This window comes from Pongo pygmaeus, chromosome 10 (genome assembly GCF_028885625.2).
Source record: "Pongo pygmaeus isolate AG05252 chromosome 10, NHGRI_mPonPyg2-v2.0_pri, whole genome shotgun sequence".
Taxonomy (NCBI): Eukaryota; Metazoa; Chordata; class Mammalia; order Primates; family Hominidae; genus Pongo; species Pongo pygmaeus.
In genome coordinates, this window is record NC_072383.2 from 79,786,413 (window position 1) to 79,809,664 (window position 23,252).

The 23,252-nt window shown below is 38.3% G+C and overlaps 1 protein-coding gene across 12 annotated transcripts in view; it reads right to left on the reverse strand.

Moving 5' to 3' along the window:
- Positions 1–14,392, reverse strand: part of PPFIA2 (PTPRF interacting protein alpha 2) — a 497,964-nt gene extending 483,572 nt beyond the window's left edge. For 6 of the 12 annotated variants that reach the window (XM_054442749.2, XM_063646520.1, XM_054442746.2 and 3 more), the window contains exons 1-3: positions 13,674–14,391; positions 12,867–12,974; positions 8,408–8,658 (exon numbers count right to left, since the gene is read on the reverse strand). In XM_054442749.2, the coding sequence (XP_054298724.1) occupies positions 8,408–8,656 (249 nt within the window). In that variant the 5' untranslated portion in view covers positions 8,657–8,658; positions 12,867–12,974; positions 13,674–14,391. Of the gene's footprint in view, positions 1–8,407; positions 8,659–12,866; positions 12,975–13,673 lie in introns of all 12 variants that reach the window. The other 6 variants (XM_054442743.2, XM_063646523.1, XM_054442748.2 and 3 more) reach the window with 3 other exon arrangements.
- Between the last annotated feature and the right edge of the window lie 8,860 nt (positions 14,393–23,252).

Below are 23,252 nucleotides of genomic sequence, written 5' to 3' on the forward strand. Positions count from 1 at the left end.
CAAATTTGTTGCTCATAATTCACCACCTTGGAACCTGGGCTTCTGCGAGTATACTCACCTATGGGCTTAAGATAACCCTAAGCAAGCTCCCTTTGTGAGGACCGCAGTTGCTCTTCAAACATTGCCAACCTTTTTCTTGACCTTGGAGAACCATGAGGACTTGCCTGCCTTGCAACTCCTTCATCTGCTATATGGGCATCCACAGCCACTGTGGCTGCTTTTAGATTTCAGACTCTATATCCTTTACTCTCTAGAGGAAACCTGTTAAGCTCTCTGAATGTTTTTCCTGAAGCTCTTCTCACTTGGCTAAGGTGAGCAGGAACTGCTCTCATTTCTCATACATGGAGTGGTAGACTATGTACAACAAACAAACAGCTCTCCAAAACAAAAGTATTTCTCTTCTAGCTTTTCCAACTCAATCTTTGTAGAGTCCAAATGTGGAGTTTGAGTTAAGACTCAACTTACTGGTTGGACTATATCTTAGCATCTCCTGCAAATAAAGTCTTGTGCCTCACTTAATTAGCTTCATCTCCGAGAGAGAGGGAAACACTCCCATTTTAATATCTGGGTGCTTAAATAAAACACTGAATGGCATAGCGGGAGTGTTCAGAAATGTTAGCTATTACAATTAATCTTATCTTTGTTACTGAACATTTAAGAAGTAACTACATAAGGAATTGCCCACAAGAAAAAAAATTGAGAGGAATAAAACAAAATATTTAAGAACTAAGAGCGTATCATGAAAGTTAACAGTATAAGATTCATTTATCTATTTTTTGGAGAAGTGCAGTGTCAAATAAAAACAAACCTACTACAATTATTAATTGGTTATTGGTGACAGCGAACATTCTGAACAGGGAGTTAGAGGAAAAATCAGACAGCAGTATAGAAGTTGAAAAAATTGAGACAGTGAGAGCAAGTCTGGAGAATAAACTTGGAGAATAAGTTTATAGAAAAAGAAAAAATAAGTTGAAAACTAAAGGGAAACACAGAGTCAAGGGACTTTTTTGTTGTTAATTGTACTTGTCATCATTTTAATTTTAAGAAATATATTTGAACATCTTGCAAAATAGCCAGCTTAAAGGAAAAGTAATTGAAGACACTAGAGACAAAGGGAAAAAATAATCAAAAGAGGAGGTAAAAAGGAGGGTTCAAGGATTTAGAGATAAGTATTCATATACCAGAAGGGCAATGCTTAAGACTGGAGAATGTAAGTAAATGAAGACAAGTATGGGTATAGATAAGTGTGTGGGAGGAAAATAATGAGCATTGAAGGACAACATACCTACTAGCCTAGAAAGGGAATGTCTATGAAGAATTAAGAGCATGGGAATTTCAACATGAAATAATTAATAGCATTGCTTAACACAAAGAATTCAAGGGACATGGAGAATATGAAAGCATCACTAGATTTGCAAAATATTGGTGACATATATGAGTGTACTTTATTTTAGGAAAACAATGATGATAGAAGCCTGATTGTAAGGGTTAAAAAAGAAAAAAAAGCAATGAGCAATACAGACTGCAAGCAGATATTATTTTATTTGGCCAGAAGAAAAAATAACTAGTAGAGAGAAATACACATTAAGAAAATAGGATGGCTATAATAGGAAGTAAAAGATGGAGCATTCTTCTCTTTGACAGGTAAGGGATAAAACAGTGTGCTGGTATTAGGTTTCACAGAAAACAAAGGAGCTCAATTCAATTATAATCGCAGCACAATAGGAAGGGATGTTTGATGAAATCAAGGGACATGTGTGACTGGCCATGGTGGAAGTGGAAAATTTAGGAAAATTTAGTTAAGAACTTTTTAAAAAGATAAATCAAAAGTACCTTTAAAATTTGATAAAGATTGAAGAGAGTAAGGATTTTTAGTGCTCTCGATTTGTGCTAGTGTTCATTATTACCCAGTAAAATTGTGCAGTTAAGGTTGGCTAAAGATAATGATGACAATATCTACAATGATAATATCAGCAACAATAGCTACACTTAACATTTATTGAGTATGTACTACCTGTGAGGCACGGAATTATCATTTGACATGTTCCAACTCATTTGTTCCTCATAATGATCTTATGAGGCAGTTTCTATCATTATTTGAAGCCAGCCTTTGACCAAGGTTATTGAGCTAGTAAGTAGCAAGTCCAATTATACCTAGGTAGTATGCATTCAGAATAAAAGTGCTGTCAGGGCATAATCTGTTGCTCTCTATAAGATTTACTCAAATAGTTTGAATTTTAGAATGTCAAAAGATATATATGTCCTCCATAAGCAGCCTCTTTTAATTTCTCATCAAGATGTACACCAGCACATCCCAAATTATACATATAAAACCTGGTATTTTAAAATGCTCAGGGTTTCTGAAACACATTCTCATACCTCCTTTCAATCACTCTTAAGAGTAGATATTATTTACTCTTTTCAATTAAGGAAACAGAGTTTGAGAGAAGTCAAGTGACTTTCCAATGGTCCTCCAGCTAATAAAGGAAGGAGCCCCAATTCAAATTCAGATCTTCTGACTCAAGTCCAAAGCCTTGGCCATTCAGGACATTACCCACTCCTGACCATTCTTTCTCTTCAATAGTTTTTACATTTCAATTATCTTTTCTAGTTTTCTGGTCACATTTCTATTTCAAATCTCCATACTTCACAAGAATGTTATAACAATAAGCTTTCTCTAACATGAAAATGACCTAAATGACTCTTTTAGTAACATTTGTGGTAGGTCAGTTGCAGTAATAATCTCAATGTTTCATTTATCCTGTAGCCATACCCTTTGCCATGTAATTCTGTTCTGCTTTCCACTCTCTCTGGGTTTGGCCAAGGGACGTTACCAAAAATGACTTAAGCAGAAGTTTAAGAAGCATCTTCTTATTCCCATTTGGCTCTTACTCCTCTTCCATGATCATGAGAACCTGCCAGGGCTAGCCCATTGCAGGATTAGACACACGGCATAGAGGTGAATGGCCCCAGTTGGCTCAGCCAAGGCTGTCCTGGATCAGAATCACACAACAGCCAATTGACATAAAGCTGACAGCCAACCTTCAGCTAGCCAGTGACATAAAGTTAGTCCAGCCAAGATCAGCCAATTCAAGATCAGCCGAATTCCACAAACTCATATTTTTGTATGTTATTGAGGTTTTTGTGGTGTTATATAGCATTATTTAAGCAATGGATAACTGATGAATATTATGTAATCCATCCAAAATCAAGATTGTAGAATAATTTTTATTCATGATCTGGTCATCAGTTCACCCAAAATTCTCCAGATTATCCTACATAGAAATTCCTGTCTTTATTTTGCACCACACATAATAACAGCCTACATTTCACAGCCACTATATAGAACTTCACTTTCATCCTATAACCTTTCATCAACAAATCTTTTTTTCATTATTGATTGCTACTTAATCTTTTAAAAGAAAACAAACAAGATTCCCCAAAGAGTCTTCTTTGTGCAAAGTAGGGACCCTAAGCCTAGCCTGGGAAGTAGAGCATATGCTGAATTTTGGTTTCCCATATGTCCTTCAGCAAAGTTCTATCTGCACAACTTTACTGCCCCACATGGAATATCTCAGAATCTTTACCAATCGTTTCTCAAAAATACCTCTTTAATATCACTTTCCACATGAAACTTTTAGTAGTGAATCACATATCAACTTCATAATTCAAATACTTTCAGTACTTCTATAATCTTCTAGTACTATATTTATTTATTTGGACCCATTTATGTATTTTTTTCCAAGCAACTCTATTCCCTAAACTGTCTGAGAGCCAAACTTTTTTCCCCTATCCCCTTTGCAAACATATGTAGCTATTTAATAATGCACAGTGGACCCTCAATGTGTGCTAAAAAAGGTGATGAAAACAAATTTTAAACTTTTACATATGACATTTTGCAATAGGAAGCACATTCCCTTTACCTCTTCTCCAAACATTCTTAACAAATATATGAATAACTGATAATTATTCCCCCATTCTCAAAAATGTGTAGGATTATTTTGTCAATATTCCTAGTAAATTATCCTAATTATCCTAATGATTATTCACATATATGTATAGAAATGATCATCTTTTAGCATTCTGGATAAAACAAATGCAAGTAATTCCATATTTAATTTTTTATACATTAATTAGTTTTTATTTGTCTCATATTCTTTAATCATCACAAGTTACCCTATGAGGTGTTAGTATTAAACACTTTTTGTAGCATGGAAATCTGAAGTTCCGACTCAAACTGGTGATGTGTAGTTGGGTCACGGTACAAACCTGACCTTCCTATTTCAAGTTTATTGTTCTTTCTACATCAAAATGCACACATATTTAGTTCTGCATTTACTTTAAAAGCCTTTTTTATGGGCCTAGTACTTTGGCACTTCAGAGGGTTTTGCATTATTGAGATCTGCTCCTTTTCTCAAGGAGCTTATAGTTTAGGTTGGGGAATAGGCACATAAACAGATAATTTAATTACAATATGATAAATGATAAGAATAAGGCACACAGAACAAATGTACTTAGGGTTCAGAAAAGAGTTCCTGAAAGAGATAAACTTTTGGCTGGGATAGGAAATTAACCAGACAAAGACATTGAGGAAGAACATTATAGGTAAAGAGATGAACATGCATGAAGGAAAAAGAATGGAGTTTGCTGGGACACACCAAACAGTGTCATATTATTCAAGCATATAATGTGACATATTTACAACACTAGAAATGTTAGGAGATGCAGCAAAGAATTTCAGGGTCAGGTGCCAAGAAAAACAGAAGAGTAGAGAGATTTGAGAATTATTTAAGAGATACAAAAAGTGTGGCCCACTGAGGACTGAATTTAGAAGAGGAAGAAAGCACCAACTATAAGGACCCTTAAGGTGTCTAAGTAAGGAGTTAGAGCACACCTAGGTTGTGAGTTGGAGGTAGATGATGACTGGGTTTGGAGCATGTTGAATCTGAGGTTCTGTGGAACATAAAAATGGATCTGTGCATTAATAAGTTAGATAATTGAGGGCATAGCTTAGAAACGTCAGGCCTGGAGGTGTAGAATGATGTGAAATTATCAGCACTTTTTAAACACAGATATACCCAAAGACATAATGAAAAACTAAACAATATGACTATAAAATAATTTACATGGTTAAAATTGTTAAAAATTATTGTTGCATTCTTTTATAAAGAAATAATAGGAGAGAAAGTGACTAAAGTAAAGCTCCAATCACCAAGATCTAATAGCACTGAACAGGCAATTTAAGACATCTATGTCATAAAGTTTATCTCTGCTTTCAATTCTACCGTGTGTTTGCTGAAATAATTTTCATTTTTCTGTTACTCTAGTGGTTTTCAATTTTACATGCTTTATTTCTGCCCCAAAACTCACATTTATGTTAGTTATTTTCACCTTCCAGCTAAATGTCAAGTGCAATGCCACCAAACAGTGGCACATTATTTACAAAATATTCATAAAGTTTCAATGATAGCAATTGATGAAGAATATTCCTCTATTAGTTATAGAAAAGTTATAGCCCTAAAGATACAGAGTAGGTTATTAAACACTTTCTTAAAAAAAATAAGATGATTATCACTGTCTAAGGACCTGTGGATTTCTAGGTATACTAAGATATTTATAATAGCGACATACAAATTGATATTGAAAAAGATATCCTCAAAGTATTTTTAATTTAGAATGGAACTATAGCCATCTAAATGTATAGGCTCATAATCCCTAATCTACAATTCCAAAATCCATACACTCTGAAATTGATATTTGATTTGTGAATATGTAATGAATTTGACGGGTGGGAAAATCAGACCTATACTTATCATGAGACTATTTACAGTCTTTTTTTTACCATGCAGTATGAATATTCATAGAATTATCTTCAGAAAAATTTCAGAAATATTCAGAAATATGGGTGCTGCCCATAGTCCTTCAGGAGGATTGTTCTATAATATGCTACATACACACACACACACACACACACACACACACACACACACACATACAGAGAGAGAGAGAGAGAGAGAAGAAACAGAGAGCAAGAGAGAAAGAGAGAGAGAGAGAATCAGAAAACTTCTGAGCTCCAAAACACAACTGGCCCCAAGGGATTTAGATAAAAGGCTGGGCGGTATATTTAAAAATTAAAACAACATTTTAAAGGCAATCATAATTTAGATACTCCATGCAATTGAATAGCTAGAAATAAAACATTTTCATTCTTGTACCTTTACAAAGAGATTTACCTCCACAATCAGTTATGTATAAAAATATTTTTCAGTTTTCTCCTTTTTTTCCTGAAGTATCTTGTTCTAGTGCTTTATTTTTACAACATTTTTAAGTAAAATAGTCACCTTTTTTTTTTTTTACAGAAGGGGAAAAATTTAAAAATCCAAATTACTTTTAGATGTATTTTGGTAAGGTTAGGATTTAAACTGAAAACTTCAAGCTTGAATATAATATAGAAAGACAAATGTAAGAGGGATTCATGCAGTCTTACATGTAGGATCAGAATCAACTTCCAAGAAGAGTGGAAGGGAAATGGAAACATACTGCAGCATCTATGCAAGTCAATTAGAAACTTCAATTGACTGCTGTCCCAGTACACATTGAAGGTATGTTGAACTTGTCTCCAAATATAATAAAATCCTAGTGTAAGCTAATGAAACACTGTATCCAGAAGAAGAAATGATTGCCCCATTTTCCACTTGTTACAGTAGATAAGGAAGAGTGTGACTGGTTCTGGGACCACTTTAACAAGAGAATTAACTAACTCAAATAATCCTCCAAGAGAGTAAGCATGATGGTGATAGTTCTAGAAATCACCTTATGAAGAGCAATTGCAAAGACTAAAACATCTTCCTTAAAAAATATAATATTTGGTGTAGCTATCTAGCTGCCTTTTGAAATGAGTCAAAACATTTTGTGTGATGACACAAACCAGGGTACCAAGAAGTGAGAGTTATTAAAAACATTATTTCATCTCAGCACAAGATAAACTGACTGAAAATGAAAAGGACTGGAATGGCAGTTATTCACACAGGGTTATGGGTTTACCTATCAGGATGTGACAGGGGATTCTTAGTGATCCTTTCCATTTTGAGAGTCATAAATATCTCTATGAGTTAATAGTACAGATAGCTTTAGAATTTTATCAACTTTGAATATATAGTTTTCAATATTTATAAAGATATCTTTGCTACAAGCCATAACTTTGTGGAGAGAATTCAGCTCTTTAACATTTAGTATACTGTCTTTTAAGGAGAGGGCCAATCAACCTTGTATTTAAAAGAAAGTTTTAGTTTAATGGGGGTGACTATCAAAAATCCCATTCATTTTTATGTTTCTTCTCATACCTAAAAGAGGCACAATTATGCTTTTCATTTTTTTTTTTTTTTGGAGGTGGAGTCTCTTTCTGTCCCAGTCTGGAGTACAGTGGTGTGATCTTGGCTCACTGTAAGCTCTGCCTCCCGGGTTCAAGCAATTCTCCTGTCTCAGCCTCCCCAGTAGCTGGGACTATAGGTGCATACCACCACACCCAGCTAATTTTTTGTATTTTAGTAGAGATGGGGTTTCACCATGTTGCCCAGGCTGGCCTTGAACTCCTGAGCTCAGGCAATCCATCCACCTTGGCCTCCCAAAGTGCTAGGATTACAGGCCTGAGCCACTGCGGCCAGCCTATGAGTTTCTTAAACAAGTATATTGACTTTCATTATTAACTTTGTATATAAATAGGCTGGCAGTTCTTAAAATGTCTTAGAATTTTTTTTCTGTAAAATACAAAGATTGACAGAAATATATTTAAATATAGCTAATCTAACAATGTTAAGTTAGTGAGGCTTAACTTTTTCCCTTTTACTAGTCTTCAAAATGTTTTAAAAATAAAAAGAAACCAGTTAAAGTGTTTATTTTTCAAGGGAGAGGATAATATATTAGTAATTCCAAGAATTTTAAAGCAGATATTAGGCATTAAAAAAAAAAAAAAAACAATAGTTGGACACGAGACTTCCAAAGTACGGTCATTTTCAAAGACCACACAACTGAAAACGAAAAATACATATTTCCAAATGTCAATATTGTGTTTAAAAGGTAAGAAAGATAAAACTATCTCCACATTCTGGTCATTAAAACCTGATCAACAAGTGGTTTTCTACCCCACTAAAACACACAAATACAATTTTTAAGAAAGACCGGATAAGAACTCTTGCTTCTCACACAAACCCCCAACCACCATCAATAGTCCATGATTTTGTTTGAGGCAAGGTTTCAAGTGAATTAATCATCTATTCCTAAGTTGTTCTCATCAAAACGTGTGTATCATATATGTTAAATGGAAAAGTAACATTAAGAGTGGGAGTAAAGTGAATCTTATCGAATGTTCCATTACAATAGGAGAAACAAAGGCTACCAGGAAGCATACCTGTGGCAGGGCTGAATTGAGTTGTCTCTGGAGTGAGTCTCGGTCATAGATGACATCCTGCAGTCTTTGCTGGGCAAGTGAGAGGCTTTCCTGGGTCTCCCGAAGGGTGTCTAGAAGACGATCCCTTTCATCTAGCATATTCACCATCAGCTGCTCAAAATGGGAGTCTGAGTCCGAGCCGCTGCTTTGGGACCCCCTTTGGCTCATTGGGGTGTCCTCGTTAATCGTGGGCATCACTTCACACATCATTGCTTAAAGAAAGTAAGTGGGAAGGAGTCTTAGTAAAGAAATGATTTCCAATAATGTCATTTGGAGAGCAATTCACTAAATACTTTTCAGCTTATTAGCCTATTTGTCTCTATTTCCCCTACCTGTTGCCCCAAATCCAACCAAGCAAAATGTTTTGACCTCAATGAAATATGATCCATTTACTTCCTTCAGCCTAAGTGCTTTCTCTTTCCATGACATCACATTTATCCCACCTCCCATATGCAACTTGGTTTCACCTGTTTCTCAAAATTCTTGTTCATGATTTATCCCACCTAATTCAATTTACATAAACATGTGATTTCTATTATTATTTCATCATCTTTCTTATCTGCAAGTTTACAAATCTCTTACAGCGAATACTTTTATGTTACCCTTATTTGTTATTACTGTATTATTATTAATGGCAAGCACAGTGTCTGGCATTTAATGGGTAGGAAGTAAATGACTTTTGAATGACTTAGGTAATTCAACGATTTAATGTTTACTCTTGTAGAAAATCTACAAATCATTGAGTACTTATTTGATATAATAATCAGCTTTTACTTTATTTTTTAGTCAAAAGATTTTTTTTCAAACTGACTAGTTTTAAGCTTTCTGACATTATATTTTCCATTTTATTACTTTTATATGCTCTCTCCCTGAATTCCTACGTGGTCTACCCAGAGCAGATAAGTGATAGTGACTGAATTAGACCAAAACCTTATGAAATAAACTGAGGTATATAAATTTGTTTAGAGCATTATACTCATCATTACACTTAATATTCCCTTTTTCCTGTTAACTGCATGGTCTGGTTTTCATCCAAACAATACAAACTAGCACTCTTTCAAATACTCTGCAAAACAGATGTCATAAATTATATTAGCTAATGTAGTAACTTCACATCTCAGCTGCCAATCACAAGTTCTCAGTCATGAAATAAATGAACTGTTTTCAGAATACTTTTAAATTTGATTTAAAATAGACAAAATACATTTAGGTGCATGATTGAACAATTATGTGGCATCTTAAAAATCAGAAATTATCTCATTTTCTCTTTCATCCTCTAGCTAATGTTTCAAAGAAAAGTCAAACTCATCTCAATTTTGGTTGTTGTACTATGGCCAGCAGCTATTAATTAGACGGCTTGGTTTTGCAAAAGGCTGATGTAAAGAAAGGCAAGTTTGGCTGTTGATCCTGAAGCATTCTTTGGTTTTATAATGCAAGGTTAATTAATTTTTCTGCCTATACATTCCTGTCCTTGGGGAAAATATTTCTGGTGATATTTTCAAATAGAATGTCAAGATTTAACAGCTCAATATTTAATTACTTTTTATGTGAGTCTTCATATAAATTGGGTTATTGAGGAGCGAAATTCAATTATCTGTGAATGATCTGGTCAGGGACTCCTGAAAACTAAGAAAAACTTTTATAAAGTATGTAAGTAAAGTATTTTGTGACTGATAACCTATATTAAAAAATTAAGGGGGTCAGTGAATATTAGGAAAGTTTTAAATGCTTTGAAGTTTTGCTCATTGCTCATAACACTGAGCTACCTGAAGGCAGGAATTTAATTTGTTCAATTTTGTAGGCACACTAAAATATATAACAGAGAACACACATAAAATGAATATAAGCATACACCCCGATACCCACACTTGATACTACTGTTACACACTTAATGGATAAAACTGTTTCTTGCATTTATCTCAATTTGATTTTCATTCAAAGACTTATCACAAAGATGGAAAATAGAGACTCTTTTTAGCTGCTCCAAATTTTCTTTATATTAATTGAAAAGGAATTGGAAAACAACAAAAAGTGTTCCAACACATTTGATTATTTAAAACGATTAGTTAGCAGGCCATGCATGAAATCTACACATTGAGCAGCTATGTCATTCTGAGAAATGATTACCAGGAGTCAATGTGTTTACTTTTGACATTCAAGGTTAAAACAAAGTACTGGGAGAGCAAATCATAGCATCGTGACAATTTGTGCCCAAACACTCACAAGGTTAGGGTTACCTAAACCCTAAAGGGTTTAAATTTTAGGGTTACCTATAGATTTAAATTCTTAAATCCATATTTTAAATTACATCCTTCTTGAATGAAAGTTATTAATCCCTTTCCACCCTGAACCACTTAGAACAACTTTAAATTCCAAGGCAAAGCATAACAGCAGTGAATACCCCAGTATAATTTTCACCTGTATATAATATCCTAACAATCCCTCATTGTTACCATGGGACATAAACATTCACAAACTTTAGGGTCTTAAATCAACATTAAAGGTAGTCTTTGATTTAGTCAAAAGATGTTATGATGAAAAGTGGCTTAGGGTCTTAGAAAGTCTATTAAATCTACACTCAAAAGAACTTGATTTGATTCCACTCCTAAGGCAGGTGAACCAGGACAAGTTACTTTACATGTTAAAACTTTAGTTATCTCTTTCATGAAAGAGGGCCAATAATCTATGCTTAGGGGAAAAAAAGAAAAGATATAATAGGTTACCTGACTGAGAACACACAGCAAAACATATAAAGGGCAATTACAAATGTAAGTATTAATTTCTATTATAAAGTGATCAACATTAATCTTTGTAGAAACAATATTTTACCTTTATGACTCATTCTGCTGCTCTGTCTAAAGGTTTAATTCTAGTAGATACTTTTGAACTCTTCAAATTCAATTTATAAAAATCAAATCATGCAAAATTTACTTAGGAAATAAGATGAATATATGCTGCTTATACTTTACAGTCAACCCAAATGAGTAAATCCAAAGTCTTCTTATCAAAATCAGAAAAAAATAGTCTACAAAAAAATAAGGCCACTTTCATGAGCTAGCTTAGTTTCTTTCATTAGAATTCAGATTCTAACATAAATTACAAAATATTTGAATAAACCTTAAAATGCAGTATAACATTTCTTAAATGCATATTTTGCACATTTTAAGTATTAAAAGCAATTAAAGATATATATTCAATATGAGTTAAACACCCTTTTAAAGAATGGATGACATCTGAAGTAGCTTGCACAGTCGGGAAGGCTATGGTCATTCAATGTCTAGTGCATTTCACCCAGATACATCACTTTTAACTTTTATAATCAGTTTCAATACTAAAAACTGCATTCATTACCTAATTTCTGAAAAGCCAGAAAGGGCATCTTAACAATTTGCCTTCATATTTGCTTTTTCATCATTCCCCCCTCAAAGTCAATTTGATATATAAATTATGTTATCTTCATCTAGATATTGATGCTTTCCTCATTAAATTACTGAAGGTTTTGAAACCTAGTCAGAGACGTTGTTAATTTTGTTGAGAAAGAAAAAAAGTAATAAATCTGATTGGCTTAATTATCCCAGTGCTTAAATTTAGCCGGAAGAATTTTATGTCAGGAAAATAACTCCTTTATTCTTAGCACATAACCTTGACTGTCTTTTAAATTTCTCAGATTTCAAAATAAAAGTTTGAATGCCCACTGGAGTCCTCACTCAAGGGCTTTCAAGATCCAATGTGTTCCTTAACAATATATGCCATCCAAGCAGTACCTCTTCAGATATGAGAGTGCTACAAAAAGCTTTTTTTTCTTTTTTCTGTCAACAAATGACTTTATTTAATCATATCACTAGGATTTCGGCCCTACTAGAGGTAAGAATGTAATTATTCTCCATAGTGAGTTTCTTCTGAAAATATTTAGTCTTAAGAACCATCCCAGCTCCACCTCAGTTAACCTACAAGGAGTAATTCAGTGAGAGAAATCTTAGCCATTGTCTGATTACATTACATGAATATTCTCCCTCCTATTTAACTCTTTGAAAGCCTCTGTCCTCGGGAAATATGATTATCACCTTTAATGGACACATTTTACACTTTCTTTACCCTAGTGCATTTACAGACAGCCAAAGAGCCAGCTCACCCCACACTACTGGACAGTTCTCTCTCAGCCACACCCCCCACCACCTTGAAGAAGTTGACTTCATCATTTCCACACTAAATTGTTCATCCTGCCCAACAGGACACAGCCAAGCAGGCAGGAGGTAGAGAGATAGGAGATGGAGAGGATGAGGTGAAAGCAAAAGGCACCTAACAGTAATCAACAAGGAGGAATTTGCATCTCATCTTCCCTGGGGGCGGGGTGGGGCCGGGGAGGTGGTCAAAAAATACAGCGAAAGGAGACAGTAAAACTCAAAGACAGCTTCTGTACCTAATGTCTGTGATTTCGGGTCCTTGCTTCTTCAATTGATCAATGACAACCGCAGTCTCCGGCTTGAGGAGAAGGGAGGCTCACACCCAGCACTCCTGGACCATTTCCCTAGCAACGGGAGGAGAAAGGCAGCTCAGACACACGCGTGCCCCGGCGCCCTCCCGGAACGTGCCCCGGCCCGGTGGCGTGGCAGGAGCTCGGCATCTTCCCGTGGCTCCTTCAGCAGCCAAAAGGAGAAGCGTCCATCGGAAAAATGGCATATTACAAATTTTGCTTTGGGAAGCAGAGCTCGGTTCAGACCATTGTCAAAGGAGGAGAGGGGGAGGCGGCTCTTAAAGCAGCCGCGGCCCCTTTGCCAGAGCAGCCGCAGCTCCCCGCGTGCAGCTGGAGCCCCGGGGCGGAGACCGGAGACCCGGGACTGGGTTTGACTTTCAGAAACTTAACCAAGCGGCGCCGCTCCCCCTCCGCGCCCGAGCCACCCGGGGTGTGTGGGGCGTCCCTCCAAAAGAGAGCTTGGAGAAAAGGCGTGAGAAGTATCTGGGAGAGAAGTTCTCCACCCAGTCTCCCCTCCTGGAGCCCCTCTGGAGTTTAAGGCTAACCCTGGGAGTTAGAAACCTAAAGGAAAACGAGTCCCTAGGGATGCAAAAAGCAGGACAGGTCTCCTTCTGGCCCCCAGCCTGTTTCCGCGCTCCCGTGTCTTGTTTCACTTAAAGGAGGCGCTTTTTCTCTGGAAAAGCAAGCATCACCCCGCGCCGTCCCCCTGCCCCCCTTCCCCCCCCTCCACCCCCCGCCACAGCACACACACACCTATTTTTCTCCTCCCAGCCTTTTTGCAAGGCTCTTTGCTTGCTTCAGTTGGCCGGGAGAACCAACCTGCTGGGAGCCGGTGAGGACGCTACAGCATCTTCTCTCCTCACTTGCCTCGTGCAGTGGCTGCTACTCCTCCTCCTCCGTCTCCTCCCCTCCTCCTCCTTGGCAGCCACCACCTCCTCTTCCTCTGGAACAAGGGCTTCCCCTGGAAGCTGCTGCAGTGGTTTCCACCGGCCCTTAAATAAATTCTGAAGTAATCACGTCTTTGCTCTCCTCCTCACGCACACGCGCCCGCGGATACACTCGTCTCCCCCAGAGCCGCTCCCGGGCTGCCGAGGCTCACTCTGCTCCCAGTGCCCCCTGCGAAGGCGAGGGCCAGGGATGGGCAAAGTGGGAAGGGGGCACAGGCTTCCCCGCGGGGGCTTCTTTCACACAATGGGCTCTACAGCCTTCGCTTGTGTCAGCCTGCGCTGGTGGGGATGGGAACGGACTTGGGCACCTTTTGGCTCCCCGGTCTTCTGTGCTTGTCATTTCTTTAAGCAGCTTTCTTCCCACTGGGCCAGGGCATGGTAGTCATGGTTGTAGGGACCTGAGCCAATCTAGGGTGTGGCGGCATCTGTCATTTCTCATTGCCTCTTCAGTTCTTCATTCATATTGTTTTGGTAATGAGAATTGTATGTTAAGTATTCCCTGCCCTAGTAAATTTTAGCTTTGAGCAGAGTCTGGTCTCTCCATCGCGTTCCAGTCCCCCTTATATCTCCACCTCCCTTTACCTACCCTCTTTTCTTTCCGTTGCTGCTGTCCATTCTTACAGACTGAGGAGGCAGGAGACAAAATCAGTACCTACTCTGAGCAGAAAGGGAACGTTTCTGTGAGGGAGAGTCACGAATCCTGGATTTGGTGAAAATGAAGAGGACATGCATGAAGGAATTGGAGGATTAAACACTGAATATAATTGGGGGGTTACTGAAAATATTCTGAGTGTGCTACACGAAAGCCAAAAGGCGTGTTTTACTTTTGTGTAAAGCCAAGAGTCCAAAGTTAACAAAGAACTAGTATGTAAATAACTGTTCACTTAAAATTAACTACAATATCCAAGAAACAATCTTTGTTTCTGGGGGAAGTATTTAATTCAGTTAGCGACTTTACAATGGAAAGTGGGGTCAAGCTCATGTATTTACCCAACTTCTATTCTAGACTGTTATTTAAATTTTACAACACAACATAATCCTATAAGAAGTATAAAAATAATATGAAAATTCATTAGATGTCAACTGGAGCACTATTTCTCAGACATAATGTGCATATGGATCATCCATGGATCTTGTTAAGTTGTAGATACTGATTCACCAGGAATGGGGTGAAACCTGAAATTTTACCCTTCTAATGACTCCCAGATGGTACTACACTTTGAGGAGGAAGGGTCTAGACCACCCAATCAACCCACAATTTGATGTAGCTTAAATACCCCTAACTACAGGAAACTCTTCACCTCATAGGATAGCCTAGTCTATTTTCAGACAAACTTCATATTGTAATAGCTTCAACATACTAATCATATATCAGTACTCATAACTTTCACTCTCTAGAATTCTACACAAAACATAAAAATCCCTTATACATGAGAGATATTCTTATTTTTACATATAGCTATTATGTCTATTTTTACAATAATTCCTTCCTTATTAAACCTTGGTTTGAATTTCCTTGGAAATCAACGTTTGTTAATTACTGGCTCAGATGTTCCTACTGTTTCGAAGAAGAGTTTTGATTTCCTTGAGTCCCATTCGTATGTCAAATACAAGTTTTAATTGTAAGTATAATCCCCACATACAGTTGACACAGCATAGTTAAAGGCTAACCCATGGTAGGTATCACAGAAAGAAAAACCTTGATAATGGGAGGCAGAAAAAAATATCACAAGGTAAAGGATATTTTGGTAAGAAGATACAGCATTCATAGTAAATTTCAGCTGAGAAACTTGACATTATCACTGCTAACTTCACTGCAAAGAGTGTAAATAATATATTACAACTGAGAAAGACTGTTTAAAGTAGCAATTTTGCACAAGGCATTAGGTGAGCCAATTCACATGAGAAGAGTTACCACCTGAATCAGTTCCTCTAGTTTAGTGGCCCTTAAATTTAGCATACAAGAGACACTCCAGAAGGGCTTGTTACAACACAGATTGCTGGGCCCTATCCTTCAAGTTTCTGATTCATTACATCTGATTCATTACAGTCCTAATAAGTTCCCAGGTGGTACTAATATTGCTAGGTCAGGGATCCCACTCTGAGAAACACTATGTAGATACATCTGGTTAATTTGGGAACTAAAGAAGCACAGAGGAAAAAAAAAAAAAAAAAAAAAGAACGGGTAAATATTTTTTATTCAAAGAAAAAACATCTCCCATACTAATATAAATCTGACTCTACTGTTTTTGATGCCCAGTGAATTATTAAAATGAGATATGCTTGTCTCCTGAATAGTCAACCAGATTTAAGTAGAAGTAGTGAAAGCCATTATTAGTCTTAGTGCCTAATATCAATCAAAGTAGTCCACACCAGAATATAATATTATAGTAGCCACAGGTACTAATGCTTCTTCTTAACATTTTTTTTTAAATATGAGTTTTTTTGTCTATACACTCCTGTGATTGTTAATACTAAGGGTCAACTTGATTGGATTGAAGGATGCAAAGTGTTTATGCTGGGTGTGTCTGTGAGGGTGTTGCCAAAGGACATTAACATTAGAGTCAGAGGGCTGGGACAGTAAGACCCACCCTTAATCTGGATAGGCACCACCTAATCAGTTGATAGTGTAGCTAGAATATAAAGCAGGCAGAAAAATGTGAAAAGACTAGACTGGCCTAGCCTTCCAGTCTTCATCTTCTCTTGCACTGGATGCTTCCTGCCCTCGAACATCAGACGCCAAATTCTTCAGTCCTTGGACTGGCTCACCTTACTCCTCAGTGTGCAGACAGTCTATTGTGGGACCTTGTGATCATGTGAATTAATACTTAATAAACTCATATATATATGTGTGTATATAGATAGATATATGTCTAGCGGGACAGAAATATATATATGTGTATATATTATATATATATGTCTCTAGTGGGGCAGAAGTAATAGGATGTGTATATATACATATATGTATATATGTATATATATGTATATATGTTCATGTCAAGACTATCAGTGTTCTCCATACTATTATAAGTAGAGTCCTTAGCATTTTGGGGTCTAATCATATTAAGCAGCCAACTCCAGAAGCTCCGAAACCAATAAAATAACTCCATTCTTAATATTTTGTTCCTCTATAACCACTCTTGGTACCAAAATCTGTACTAATCAGGGTTCTGTAGCGGGACGGAAGTAATAGGATGTGTATATATATATATATATATATATATATATATACACAGATACACACATATATATGTGTGTGTATATATATATACACATATACACATATATAAGTGTGTGTATATATATATACAAATATACACATATATGTGTATATATATGTATATATACAGGATTTCTTGTAAGGAAAGGTGCATGCACAGCCTTGCCAGGTGTCTACTGTTAAAGTGATTTTATTGATTGGAAAAGAATGGGACCGTTCAACTTAGAATGGGGATCTGTGGAAGGACCCTGATAAAGCGGGGGACAGTGAGTTTGTGAACTCTGATGAATCTTTTTTTGCCAGAAAAACAGCTTCTCCATCCCCAGTAGTGGCAACATCCGCTCCCTGACCCATGATGTGGTCAGCCTTTCCACCTTTGTCTGAGGAGATAAACCCTGCACTGCCTGAGGCAACAGTGATGGCCTCCCCTGAGGCAGCTGCCAGGCAAGATAATGTTGATTTTCCTCAGGACCAACCCCCAACACCCATTTGCTTCTAGATGTATAACTGGACTAAAGCACTAGGGGGCCCCTAGAGATGAAGTTGAGAGCATGACCCAGAAGAAGGTGTGCTACACTCGAAAAGAACTGCCTGAGTTTTCTAATTTATGTAAGCAGAAATCTGGAAAACAGGCATGGGAATGGATATTAAGGGTGTGGGATCATGGCGGAAGGAACATAGAGTTGGATCAGGCTGAATTTATTGATTTGGGCTCACTAAGTAGGGACTCTGCATTTATTGTTGCAACATGGGGAGTTAAAAAAGTTCTAATAGTTTATTTGCTTGGTTAGCTGAAATATGGATTAAAAGACGGCCCACTGTGAGAAAGCTGGAAATGCCTGATCTCCGTAGGTTTAATGTAGAGGAAGGGATCCAAAGGCTTAGGGAGATTGGGATGGTGGAGTGGATTGGTAACTTTAGACCTACTCATCCCAGCTGGGAGGTCCAGAAGATATACCCTTGACCAGTGCTTTGCGACATAGATTTGTGAGGGCAGCATCTGCATCTTTGAAGAGCTCTGTAATTGCTCTTCTCTGTATGTCAGATCTAAAATTGGGAACTGCAGTCACTCAACTATAAAATTTAAATACAGTGGGAATGATTGGATCCTAAAGAGGGGCCAAATGGTGGCATTCAACCATCAAAGGCAAGGTACGCCTGGCTACCATAATAACAGCAGAGGCAAAGCAGCAATCAGAAGAGTCTGACTTGTGTAAGGCTCTGACATTGGCTAACTAATTGTGGTGTTTCTAGAAGTGAAATTGTTAGGAAGCCTACTGCTTTCCTACTTAATTTATACAAGCAGAAAACTTCTAGGTTGAATGGACAAAAGACTAATTTGAATTACAAAAAACAGAGAATCATGGTCTCTATATCAATTTCCACATATGAGCCAGTTTACAGACCCAGGACCCCTTGAATGGAGGGGAGGCCATGTCCCCTTGAGGAAGGAGCCCACTACACTACCAACAATTTATGCTGTTAATCTTTCTCCCATCCTCCCCCAAGGAGACCTCTGGCCTTTTACCAGCGTAACTGTGCAATGGGGAAAGGAAAATGATTAGACATTTCGGGGACCGCTGAAGACTAGCTTGAGCTGACATTGACTCCAAGGGACCCAAAATGTCATTGTGGTCCTCCAGTTAAAGTAGGGGCTTATGGAGGTCAGGTAATTACAGGAGTTTTAGCTCAGGTCCAACTTACAGTGGGTCCAGTGGGTCCAGAGACTCATCCTGTGGTCATTTCCCCAGTGCCAGAATGTATAATTGGCATAGACATACTTAGCAGCTGCCATAACCCTCACATTGGCTCTGTGACTGGTAGCGTGACAGCTATTATGTTGGAAAAGACCAAATGAAAGGCATTAGAGCTGCCTCTACCAAGAAAAATAGTACATCAAAAATAATATTGCATTCCTTCTGTTCAACTCTCCTATTTGGCCTGTGCAGAAGACAGATGGACCTTGGAGAATGACAGTGGATTATTGTAAGCTTAACTAAGTGGTGACTCCAATCGCACCTGCTGTACCAGATGTGGGTTCACTGTTTGAGCAAATTAACACATCTCCTGGTACCTGATATGCAGCCATTGACTTGACAAATGCCTTTTTCTCCATTCCTGTCCATAGGGCCCACCAGAGGCCATTTGCCTTCAACTGGAAAGATGAACAATATACCTTTACTGTCCTACCTCAGGGGTATATCAACTGTCCAGCTTTGTGTCATAAACTTATTATTGGAAGAGAACTTGATTGCTTTTCACTACCACAGGATATCACACTGGTCCTGTGGTGTGATATCATTGATGACATTATGTTAACTGGATCCTGTAAGCAAGAAGTAGCAAACACTGGACTTATTGGTGAGACATTTTCTTACCAGAGGATGGGAAATAAATTTAACTAAAATTCAGGGACCTTCTACCTCAGTAAAATTTCTAGGGGTCCAGCGGTGTGGGACTTGTCGAGATATTCTTCTAAGGTGAAGAATAAGTTGCTGCATTTGGTCCCTCCTACACCAAAAAAAAGGCACAATGCCTAGGGGGCCTATTTGGATTTTGGAGGCAACACATTCCTCATTTGGGTGTGTTACTCTGGCCCATTTATTGAGTGACCTGAAAGGCCGCCAGTTTTGAGTGGGGTCCAGAAGAGAAGAAGGGTCTCCAACAGGTCCAGGATGCTGTGCAAGCTGCTCTGCCACTTGGGTCATATGACTAAGTAGATCCAATAGTGCTTGAGGTGTCAGTGGTAAAAAGGAATGTTGTCTGAAGCCTTTAGCAGGCCCCCAGAGGTGAATCACAGTGGAGGACTCTAGGATTTTGGTGCAAGACCCTGCCATATTCTGCAGATAACTAGTCTCCTTTTGAGAGACAGCTCTTGGCCTGTTACTGGGCTTTGGTGGAAACTGAATGTTTGACTATGAGTCATTAAGTCACCGTGTAACCTGAACTGCCTATCATGAACTGGGTGGTTTCTGACCCATCTACCCAAAAAGTGGGTCATGAACAGCAGCATCCCACCATCAAATGGAAGTGGTATATACGTGATCGGGCTCGAGCAGGTCCTGAAGGCACAAGTCAGTTACATGAGGAAGTGGCTCAAATGCCCACGGTGTCGACTCCTGCCACCCTGCCTTCTCTCCCCCTGCCTGCACCAATGGCCTCGTGGGGAGTTCCGTATGATCAGTTGACAGAGGAAGAGAAGACTAGGGTCTAGTTTACAGATGGTTCTGCATGGTATGAAGGCACCACCTGAAAGTGGACAGCTGCAGCACTACAACCCCCTTCTAGGACATCCCTGAAGGACACTAGTGAAGGAATATCTTCCCAGTGGGCAGAACTTTGAGCACTACACCTGATTGTGCACTTTGCATGGAAGGAGAAATGGCCAGATGTGCAATTACGTACTGATTTATAGGCTGTAGCCAATGGTTTGGCTGGATGGTCAGTGACTTGGAAGAAGCATGGTTGGAAATTGGTGACAAAGAAATTAGGGGAAAAGGTATGTGGATGGATCTGAGTGGTCAAAAACTGTGAAGATATTTGTATGCCATGTGAGTGCTCACCAACAGGTGACCTCAGCAGAGGAGGATTCTAATAATGAAGTGGATAGGGTGACCCATTCTGTGGACACCAGCCTCTTTCCCCAGTCACCGCTATCATTGCCCAATGGGCCAATGAACAAAGTGTCCATGGTGGTAGGGATGGAGGTTATGCATGGGCTCAGCAACATGGACTTCCACTCACCAAGGCTGACCTGGCTATAGCCAGTGCTGAGTGCCCAATGTGCCAGCAGCAGAGACAAACACTGAGCGCTCAATATGGCACAATTCCTCAGGGTGATCAGCCAGCTACCTGGTGGCAGGTTGGTTATATTGGACCTCTTCCATCACAGAAAGGTCGGAGGTTTGTCCTCACTGTAATAGACACTTACTCCAGATATGGGTTTACCTATCCTGTACTCAAAGCTTCTGCCAAGAATACCATCCATGGACTCACAGAATGCCTTATGCACTGTGATGGTATTCCATACAGCATTGCCTCTGACCAAGGCACTCACTTTACTGCTAAAGAAGTGCATCAGTGGGCTCATGCTCATGGAATTCACTTGTCTTACCATGTTCCCCATCATCCTGAAGCAGCTGGATTGACAGAACAGTGGAATTGCCTTTTGAAGTCACAATTACAATGCCAACTAGGTGTCAATAGTTTTCAGGCCTGGGGCAAAGTTCTCCAGAAGGCGGTGTATACTCTGAATCAGTGTCCAATATATGGTACTGTTTCTCCCATAGCCAGGATTCAAGGATCCAGGAATCAAGAGGTGGAAGTGGAAGTGGCACCACTCACTATCACCCCTAGTGATCCACTAGCAAAATTTTTGTTTCCTGTTCTTGTGACATTCTGTTCTGCTGGCCTAGTGGTCTTAGTTCCAGAGGGACGAACTCTGCCACCAGGAGACACAACAACGATTCCATTAAACTGGAAGTTAAAATTGCCACCTGGACACTTTGGGCTCCACCTACCTTTAAGGTAATAGGCTATGAAGGGAATTACAATGTTGACTGGGGTAACTGACCTGGACTATCAAGATGAAATCAGTCTACTACTCCACAATGGAGATAAGGAAGAGTATGCATGGAATACAGGAGATCCATTAGTGTGTGTCTTAGTATTACCATGCCCTTTGATTAAGGTCAATGGGAAACTACAACAGCCCAATCCAGGCAGGACTACAAATGGCCTAGACCCTTCAGGAATGAAGGTTTGGGTGACTCCACCAGGAGAAGAACCATGACCTGATGATGTGCTTGCTGAAGGCAAGGTGAATACAGAATGAGTAGTGGAAGAGGATAGTCATCAATACCAGCTACGACCAAGTGACCAGCTGCAAAAAAGGGGGACTGTAACTGCCATGAGTATTTCTTCCTTCTTTTGTTAAAAACATGTTTGTGCATGTTTTCTTGTACTAAGAATATATCTTCATTGTATTTCCTTTTTCCTTCATCATGTGACATAAGATTTATTGACTTTATATCAGCATTTAAGTATTGTTAACTTTATGTAATAGTATTTTGAGTTGGGGATTGGTGCATTTCTGGTTTTCTGAAGGATATTTGCATTATGTTTGGCATAATTATGACCTTACTATTGTCTTTATTTGAAGATCATGTGTGATCTCAGGAGATGTGTATGGGTTCAGATTGACAGGGGATGGACTTGTGATGGTTAATACCGAGTGGCAACTTGATTGGATTGAAGGATGCAATGTATTGATCCTGGGTGTGTCTGTGAGGTGTGAGGTTATTGCCAAAGGTGATTAACATTTGAGTCAGTGGGCTGGGAAAGGCAAACCCACCCTTAATCTGGTTGGGCACCATCTAATCAGCTGCCAGCATGGCTAGAACATAAAGCAGGCAGAAAACTGTGAAAAAACTAGTCTGGCCTAGTCTCTCAGCCTACAGCTCCTCCCATACTGGATGCTTCCTGGCCTCTAACATCAGACTCCAAGTTCTTCAGCTTTGGGATTCGGACTGGCTTCCTCGCTCCTCAGCTTGCCGATGGTCTATTGTGGGATCTTGTAATCACGTGAGTTAATACTTAATAAGCTCCCCTTTACATATATATATATATGGAGAGAGAGCTTCATATATATCTGGAGCTTCCCCTTTATATATATAAATGGGAAGTACTAAGTATTAAGTTTTATATATATATAATATATGTGTATATATATTATATATATATAATATATGTGTATATATATTATATATATGTGTATATATTATATATATAAAATATATGTGTATATATATTATATATATATAATATATGTGTATATATATTATATATATATAATATATGTGTATATATATAATATATATATATATCTTCAATTAGTTCTGTCCCTCTAGACAACCCTGACTAATACAACTCCTTAAATGGAATCTGTTATACAACTTATTTTTACTATGGTAATCCTTTCTTCCTATCCCTCTAGATAGTCTGAATATCACATGGTATATTAGTAATATAATAATATACAAATATAATAATGGTCACTTGTTTTTATTTAAATCAAGGGTGGATTTACTTGTAAAGATGAAGTTTAATGATATCAGGCACCAAAAAATGGGTAATTAAAATGGGCCATTAAAATAACAAAAATTT